Source organism: Myzus persicae, unplaced genomic scaffold (genome assembly GCF_001856785.1).
Source record: "Myzus persicae strain clone G006 unplaced genomic scaffold, MPER_G0061.0, whole genome shotgun sequence".
Lineage (NCBI taxonomy): Eukaryota > Metazoa > Arthropoda > Insecta > Hemiptera > Aphididae > Myzus > Myzus persicae.
In genome coordinates, this window is record NW_019103986.1 from 73,263 (window position 1) to 83,161 (window position 9,899).

The window sequence follows — 9,899 nt, forward strand, 5'->3', positions numbered from 1 at the left end:
AACGCGGCTACCATTTGCTGTTGCGTTCAGGAGTAAAAAAAAAATTATACACGCGATTAAAAAAAATAATTTTATAAAACTGTCGGTCGAAAATCGTCGTCGTTCCTACCTAACACCAACACCACTCGTTCGTTGACATAAATTAACAGCGACATTCAAGGATAATTATCCGGCGGAATATCAAAACCTATACCGATACTTATTTTTTTTCCATCTTTTATTAATTCCTACAGGTGTGCAATACAAAAAAATAATACATTTTCTATTCCTGTCCTTGATGTGGTGTGGCGATCGGTTGCATTAAAAAAGTGCGCTTGCGTTTTGGATCGAAAGCCCATTATTAGGGACCTGGTATTGGTGTTCGTCGTCGTTCACTCTCCTTTCCCGCCTCGCCGTTATACCTACCATTATTGTTACTATTGCCCCGCGTTCACGTGGAAACTAACCGGAAACATTTCTTTCGTTTTTTCCCCTTATATAACATACAATATTATATTGTCTTTCGCTCAATGATTATTGCAATTTACAGTATTCGGTCGCTGTGTATTATAATAGTAATAATGTAATATGTAATTCAATATAACATTATTGTGTTTTATTGTGTTTTCTTATTTCGAACGTCGCGTCGTGGTGTAGAGGTTAGTTCTCGATATAACGTTACGCATTTAATAAAATTATTGTTTTTATCGGGTAATAAATAATAATAAATAATAATCACTGAAACAAATAATAATATTGTTTCAGTAATAGCGTTTACGTACGTGGTACGTGGCGTAATTTAGAGCGTTGTTATTATTAGTCTTCCTTTTATATTTTTTAATAACGCACACATAGCATACGATTAGTTTAAAACGAAAACTAATTATAAGAGGACCATTAAACCTCGCCCCATTCAATTATTTACGGACGATTGGTAAACTTCTATTAGGTACACCAAAACATTTGACACTGTTTTCCTTGTGTGTTTCAACAAGACATTGTTGCGGTTCAAAACTATTGACTCATGAAATTTGAATAATGTGTGAATAATTGACACATAGTAAATTTTTTTAAGCTGTTCAATGAAATTTAGATGGTGTGGCTATTGTTTGTTCATCATATTTCGGTTTCGTTTTCGTTTACAAGTTATCATTTTTGAAAATATGTTCAATAGCTGTTTTACGAGGCGCGTAAAAGCAACATTCGACGATGTATGTTAAAAATTAGACTTTCCATTCCAAATGTTCGTGTGTAATAAAAATGACATTAATGATTTTAGTTATTGTTATAACGGGTGGTTTAACACATTAATTGTGTTATGACGTCGTTTTTGAGACACTCTAATTCTGTTATTTTTGCAGGCTTTTGGTCAAGCGCAAGCCATCCAAGACAGACTTATGACCAGTGCTTCAGTCGCTTCGACAACAGCACCAAATTGTGGGGCGCCCATGCAGCAATACTATAATTCCAACTGCGGAGACAACGGACAACAGTCCTACATGCATATGACCCAGTCACAGAGTATGACATTCTCACAACAGCGTGCTAGACTGCTCAGTGCAGGAGCCAGTCCAACCAATATTCGACCACCAACTAATGTACAGCAGTCCAACATGAATAACGAACATCACATGTTACCTCAGCACATGAATAGGACACCCGTATGTACACATTGATTATTTTCATTATTTATTATGTTCTAAACATAACGTGTATTTAATTTAATTAACATTCTTGTGTGTATTTAGAACCAGATGAATATGATGGGTCCTGGTGGATGTCGACCACCTCCTCCTGAATACAAACTAAACGTTGCCCAAAATATGGGTATGTGCCAAACCCAGTTTCCTGCACAAGGATACATGCCATCTGCCCGGCAGTCTTTACCACAAGGCGCTCAATCTAGACGACCTATACAACAACAACCTATTCCCCCTTCAGGTAAGAAAACACTTAATTTTTTAATTATTTTTATAGATATAAATTAAGACTAAATTTCATTTTAGGACCTATGCTACGATCACAAATGGCTAATACTGGTGGTGGTGGTCCAATGGCAGGTGGCTATGATCGTAATATGTCATCAGTTCAAAGAAATATGATGTACCCAGGCTCAGGGAATCTTCAACGGCCACCAAATGTCACACCAAGTTCAGAAGCATTTAACAGTGATTGGCAGCAATTGTTAGCAGCAAGACAACAACAGCAGCAACATCAGCAACAGCAACAACACCAACATCAACAACAGCAGCACCAACAACAACCACATCAACAACAAACACATCAACAACAACAACAGCCACAACCTCACCAGCACCAACAACATCAATTTAGACCCACAGTTAGCCAAGCCTCAAGTAATTACTTAAACTAATTTATAAATGTTGTTGATACTAGTCAAAAGTACCATTTTTATTTGTTTTTTCTAATACTTGTACTTTTTTTGTAGTTGGAAATTTAAACCAAGCTGGAAACACTCCAGTAAACAATATTGGTGCAGGTTATGGTGGTGCTAATCCAAGTATAAATGCTTGCCAAACAGGACCAAATAATGTTCACTTGATGGCTGGACAAATGCAGCACATGTCTGCTAGAATGGGTAATGGACAGCAAACTATGACACAGCAACAACATGCCAATATTAGTATGCAGTCACAAAATAATCAAGTAATTAATGTTACTTATTATATCTATATTTCTTACCCCCCTCCCCCCCCCAAAAAAACATCTTTATGTATAAAATTGTCAGCAAATTTCAAAACTTTTACCTAAAAAGGTAACATTGATTAAAATGATTTATATTTTTAACCATGTTTTTAGATGTCAGTAAATCTTCAGATGTCCCAAGCAATGAATGTTAAAATGGGTGGAGGTGGCCAGAGTCGTATGACTACTAATGCACAGATGGTTCCTCAACAACCACAACAACAACAACAACCTCAACATCCATCACATCCACAACACCCACAACACTCTCAACATCCTCAACATCATCATCAACAACAACAGCCTCAACCTCAGCAGCACCCGTCCATGATGCGAGCACAGCAACAACAGTCATTCACCCAACAGCAACAACAGCAAGCAACAATGAATACTGGAAATCCGTATCAGCGTAACATGACTTCTGGCTACGGAGCTAACCCACATCAGCAGCAGTATCAGCAGCCAAGCACAACAATGCAACCTGCCCCCGTTGCAAATCCAACAACTATGTTAAACACCAACAATGGATTACCGTCCCGTAATTCATTTAGTCCCAGTGATTTCAATTTCGATTTTCTCGATCAGCCACTCGCTAATGATAGTAAGAATGGTTTTAACAATAAGCAACAGACGTTTGGTGATTTTAACTTTGATTTCCTTGATGCTCATTAAACGTTTTTATAATACTGCATTAGACATTGGCACCTTGACATAGATCGATATTTAATGCTTGTGATATTAACTATGAACTTGATCACATTGTTTTGAAAGTTGCACTACGGCCAATGTAGCTTAAATAAAAATTTACCATCTTTTTAAAAATGTTTTAAGTTTATTTTTAATAAGTAAAATTGTATTCTTAAATATAATTTTTGAAAAATTTCAGTAATAGTTTTGTTTATGATTGAACAATCATTTTTGATGGCCAATACAAATGATGAAATCCAGTGCAAATGCAAAGCTACATAGGCTGTATAAAATAACTACTATTAGCCTAACTTGAAAGACATATTATTTATATTGTATTTTATAACTATTTAGAAAGGTAAATGTCAAATATGACATTTTGTTCCTACTTCTCTTTTTCTTTCTCACTGTTTCTACTGTGCAACTTGCATACAATAAATATTGTTACCACTCAATGAGTTAAGGATTTAATTGATGGGATGTCAACAGTGCATTTATTGTCATCTATATTTTCCTTTACCTGGTACAATATTATAATAAATTAATTGTAATGTGTGTTTTGAAAGAGGTACCGAGTAGTTATTATTCAATTACCTTACTCATTAAACAGGTCGTTATCTTATTTGTGAACATGCGACCAAAATAATTAACCCAAGTTACCAAATGATGGTCAGCAAAAAATAAAAATACTTCATTATGTGAAAGAATATTGAAAATCTTATAAAAAGATGAAAAAATACCCATGGGGGAACAACCTCGTTTGATCTCAACTAGTTATTCTTGCATACGTTTCCAAAGCGAGTGGCTCCCTGATGATTTTCTTCTTTTTTGTTTTCTTGTTTTATTTTTGTTTTTGTTGCCATAACAGCAATTTTACCATACAAGCTACAAGTTTGTTAAGGTTTCTATAAGAAACTGTTTTGTGATGGTTTTCTAATGATTATGTATTCAATAAAAAAAGCAAATATAATAATTACTTGAGGTTATTTTTAAAAAAATGCGCCCAAAAAATTACATTATTTATTTATTGTAAATAATAATATGCTTTTGAACAAATAATAATTATTATCATTATTATATATAAATATATATATACATATACATTTAGAATTGTTTAAATTATAACCAGTTTGGTCTGTAAAATTATTATTACTATTATTATTATTATTATTAATATTATTATTATTATTATTATTATTATTATTATTATTATTGTGTTGTTGACATAAAATTTTAAAAAAATATTATAACAAAAAAAAATATATAATTTATGTACGTATGTATGCACATATAATATATTATTCAAACTATTTTCTGTTGTATTATTAGTAATTTGTAGTTGCCGATTGATATTCTAAAATACCAAGACTGAATGTTCAACCAGTGGCTAAACACACTAAAACATTTTTCATTCTATAACAAAAATAAATAATAATCATCAAAATTATTACAATATAAGTAAAAAAGAATTGTTCTGTGTGCTCCGCCACTAGTATTCAGCCTGTTAATGATTTTTTTTCTTGTAAAAATGTTCAAAGTAATTTTTAATACTAATACAAATGCAATAAAAAATGAGAGAATGTCTGTGTGTGTGATTGACAGTTAGTTTCATATTGTTTTCAATTATTATTCGGTGCCCAATTTTTTATTTTTATACAACAAAATGAAAAATATTTTTTAAATGTGTGTAATACCAAGCAAAAAAAAAAAAAATATTAACCATAAATTTGTTATGTAAAGTGTTTTTTTGGTTTTAAATGAAACCTAAGAGAATAATAATTTTTTTTATATATAAATATATAATATTGTTGAGTCAATTAGTCTGTAGTACCGTGACAATTATGAACACCAATTTGTTTTTTATTTTTTACATTGTATGACTTATATTAATTTTAATTATTATTATTATTAATTTGTTTTCGTCTTGTGTCGCTTACCACAGTTTATTTTTATTGTATGAACGTAAAACTAAAATCTTGTTCTAGATGTATAGAAAAAAAAAAATAATAATACCACTGACAATCATTATTATTTTTTTCTTTTTATATTATAATTAAAGAATTTATTATTTTCAACATTTTTCACTCTTTAATTTTTTGTTTAATTTTCTGTATTGTTATTTTTTTTCTGGTGCGCTTTTCTTGATTATTATAAACTAAATAAAAAAAATATTAATATTATATAGTTAATTAAATATAAATAATTATATACATTTTATACATATATACATATATATATATATATATATATGTATGTATGTGTGTGTGTGTAGCCTATCAATTACGCTGTTATATAGAGAGTTAAGGTTTAATAATATTTATATATCACTATTATTATACATTTATACCCGACTTAAATTGTAAGTTTAAATTATATTTAAAAAAACAAGATTTCAATTGTGCTAAATACGCAGGAAATCATTTATGATTATATTATAACCTTGTACAAAAATTAAGAAAAAAACAAAACAAAGATTATTGGTTTTATGAGTAAAAATGAATGAACCGAGTTAGTTACAATTGTAGAACAAAATATAATATATGAACATTTTATATTAACTGAATTGTATTTTTGTGTAGAAACTTAATACTCTCAATTTATCCAAATCCTTATTTTAACTGTGTGCTTAAATTATATTGAGTGACTATTACATAACTGAATTTTATCTTGGTAAGCCCATAAGAGGCCAACAATTATGAGGTCTTGCCATGCATAAATTACTATTTTTTTGACTCAATAAAGAAATTGCTGATGTTATTTCTCTTTGAAATATTTATTTTAGACAAAATGAAACAGTTTATTCACTATTTGTTACAGGCTTATCAAAAAATCATTGCAATTTGTTGGTTATACCACTAATTATTAACACAAGTAGGTCATAGCTAGTATTACTATATAAAATATGCCTAGTAGTATATTTTAAAATATAAATAACATTGCTGTGTACCTTTAGTGAACTATTATAACTTAATTTTAGCTTATGAAGCATGAGTTGGTATATGACCTAATTAATTCATATGTTTAAGGTCTGGTCAGTGGCAGTTTAAATTTTCCAAATATATACCAATTTGGTCCATACCTCCTTCAGACCTTTGATTCAACATTTTAGTTTTCAATTAAATCATCTTACAAACCATTTATCATTGCTGTTAAAAATTCAATTAGTATTACATAAAAATAATGTGTAGGTACTTAACTTGTATTGTTATTGCATTAGACCTATAAGTATCTAAATACTGAAAGATGAGATACATTCTTAATTCTAGAGTCAATACTTAATCTCAATAATCATATTATTAAATGTATACATGTAAGTACAATGGTTACAATATAATTTATATAAACATTGATCAAAATTTGAAAATATTATCTGACTACTATATTAGTTTATTAGTTATTACTTATCTTTAGATTGTAGAACAGTAGAATCATAAAAATAATAATTAAGGCTTCATGGGTGCCAGGTTACAGGTAGATAACACTGTGACCACACCACACCCAAACTTTATATGGTGGACACGATTAATTATATTAATAATTTTATTTTATGTATTATAATTTATAGGTAATTAAAGATATATTATAATTAATGGTGATGGCGACCTCTACTTATAATTAATTAGGGCTTAACTTTTAAAGTTGAATGGACCTACCAATTTAATTTTCAAATATTAAATTAATCCAAGTAATTCTACTAAAAATATTATTAATTGTTACAGGATTATGGAGAGTTCAATTCTGTTCAGTTATAGAAAAATAATATGTTTATCGTTGCAATTAAGTACCTTATATAATGATGTATAATAATTATTGTGATCCCTGGATTTTTAACTAATATTTTTTTTTATTTAAACAGGTATCCCATGTCATCTAATTTGAACTTCAAAATGTAATTAATAAGAAATATCATGTATTTTCAATTTTTTAAAGTTGTAAAATACAGTGTGAAATTTGATTGCGATAATCAGATAGGTAGGTACCTATTTTTGCAAATAATAGTAGGTACCTAAGGTTTAAAAATTGTATACAAGGTTCAATATGCATTTGGCTTACAATATCTAACTATATAAAACATTTTGTGTAATCACACAATTATTTTTTATAAGTACCTACCTAGGTATCTGAAGTTTAACTTTCAATGAACTTGGATTATTTACAAGGAAATAACAATTTTCATTAAACAATTTTATTTTATTAAATGTAATTCAAAGAATATTAATTATTATAACATTACATTGTTTATTTGAAATAATTAGGTTAAATTTGAGCTACTTTTATGGTCATATGACATTTTCACATTTTTAAAGTGGTGATAAAAATGTTTAGGCTCAGTAAAAATGTTCGACAATTTAAAACATTTAAATTGCCACGATTTTAAAGAAATTGGATATTTGAACAAAGAATAACAATTGTATAGTTATTAATAATAATTTAGGATCAATATATATTTACTTATGATTTATGAACTCCAGTCAGCAATTTAGGTTTAAATAAGACAGAACATGTAGCAAAGACAACTCAAAAAAAAAAAAAAACACAACATAATATAAACTAAATGGTAATATACTACAGCAAAGTCATAACTAATACATTTAATTTATTAAATTATATTAAAATAAAATTATGACTATTTATATTACAAAGATTTCTATCCAATTCCTTTCTCAATTTCACAGGCATAAGGCTGACAAATGACAACAAATTTAAATTGAAAAATTTAATTAATATTATTGTTTGATACTAATATTTGTGGTATTATTAGGTACACACAATATCCAATACACTATTTGAAACTATTTATACATGACATAAAGTACTTAACAAAGTACTTTACAAATCACATTAATTTTAATAATATTTGTTCAAATAAAATTTGACAAATGTTTATATATTCCATGTATTGATATAAAGTCTAACTTGGTTAAAACTAACATTTTTAAACTCTTGACCTTCGATACCTCAAGCTTTTAACTTCAACTTTCAGTTGACTAAATCCGACTGTTCTTTTTTTTAACTATTTAGTGTTTAAAATAGGTGTAGGTATTGAAAAACATAAATATTTAATTTATTCTTTACCTACATAAAAATAAAATCAAAACCAATATTAATGTTTACGCGCTGTGAAGAAATGAAAAATAATCAAAACCCATTCCCTTAATAGGTAGATATTGATGATTATTGAGTTATAGATTATAATTTGATTGCAAAATTTCATAATTATGTGCTATAAATTGTTGTTAAAAATTATTACGAAAAGCCTCTTTAGTTATATAAGTATGGGTGGATTATGGTTTCATGTGGTTTTATTCTGTTGGCATAATATACTTGTGTTGGTAGGAACCCGATTGAACACTGTCCCTGTTAATAACAACTCGATTGAGTACGAATGCAATGTTGTCAATTTTTCGGTCTGTTTACAACCAGCCACCAGGAGTAGGTACCACCACATACGCTTCTTATGCCAACTCGTATATTAATATGTAGGTATCAAGATTTTCAAGGAAGAATTTGGAGTGTATCGATACTCATTGAAGCAATTTTGAGCGTTCAAGAAGTTACACATGCAGTATACAAGCGATACGTATCGAATTTTTCTTGAAAATCTTGTATGTAACGTTGTAACGTACGGTTGTACGATTATTATTTGTTATCTACACATGAATTCTATTTTTGCGGTTTTTCAGATACCTAAACTACTTTAGAACAACAAATTCGAATGAAAGTTTTCACAGAACTCATAATTTACAATATTCTACTTTCTACACACCCTCATATTACACACTTGGTAATTACGAGTTTTCAAGAAACTCAGGCTGAAACGGTGATGAAAATTCGGTCTCAAGAGGAACTTACAGTCATAAAAGTATAAGTTTTATTAGAAGGCAAACATAAATGCAAGTTTGCAATGAATATTAAAAAAAATATAATTGTATTGTTCTTCGTGAACAGCTACAATGAAAATGTTTTGCCTGATACCAGTTAAAACCAATGAGAATATTTCATTTGGCATTGTGTACTTCAATTCTAGAGTGCTGGAGCCTTAATTGCTGAAATTTTATTTCACCCTGGATTCTGGAACAAAAATAATTTGTTTTAAGCTTTTTCAATGCCTTGGCCGGTATTGGACACGCTGTCGACTATAATGCGTTCAGTATGAACTAGTAAGAAACTAAGAAAGTTTTTTTATATTTATATTAGATTTATAAGATCGTTAGTTGAGTTGTATTTCTTTATATTATTATTCCTTATTTTTCTATAGTTTATACCCTATACTCTATAGTCTATATCCGGTGTGTTCTTGTGACGTGTTATTGGTTACACGTTTATGAATGGGTATATAAATAAATGAATTACTGATTTAAAAAAATATTATATAATGATATTTTTGGTTTAATATTTAAGTACCTAATAAATATAATTTATTATTATTTTATTGACATTGAATTTGACACTAATTGATTTAATTATTTAGTGCATCTTAAATAGCGCACGCTTAAGATTATAAGCTATTTAGTATTTCAAATAGG

General features: G+C 29.0%; 1 protein-coding gene across 1 annotated transcript in view; it reads left to right on the forward strand.

Annotated features, from left to right (window-relative positions):
• The window catches only part of LOC111037233 (neurogenic protein mastermind-like), a 30,317-nt gene extending 26,208 nt beyond the window's left edge, over positions 1-4,109 (forward strand). Inside the window, exons 4-8 of the mRNA XM_022319643.1 lie at positions 1,341-1,640; positions 1,728-1,920; positions 1,986-2,336; positions 2,429-2,646; positions 2,800-4,109. Coding sequence (XP_022175335.1) covers positions 1,341-1,640; positions 1,728-1,920; positions 1,986-2,336; positions 2,429-2,646; positions 2,800-3,357 — 1,620 coding nt within the window. The 3' untranslated portion in view covers positions 3,358-4,109. The remainder of the gene's footprint in view (positions 1-1,340; positions 1,641-1,727; positions 1,921-1,985; positions 2,337-2,428; positions 2,647-2,799) is intronic.
• The last annotated feature ends 5,790 nt before the right edge of the window (positions 4,110-9,899 follow it).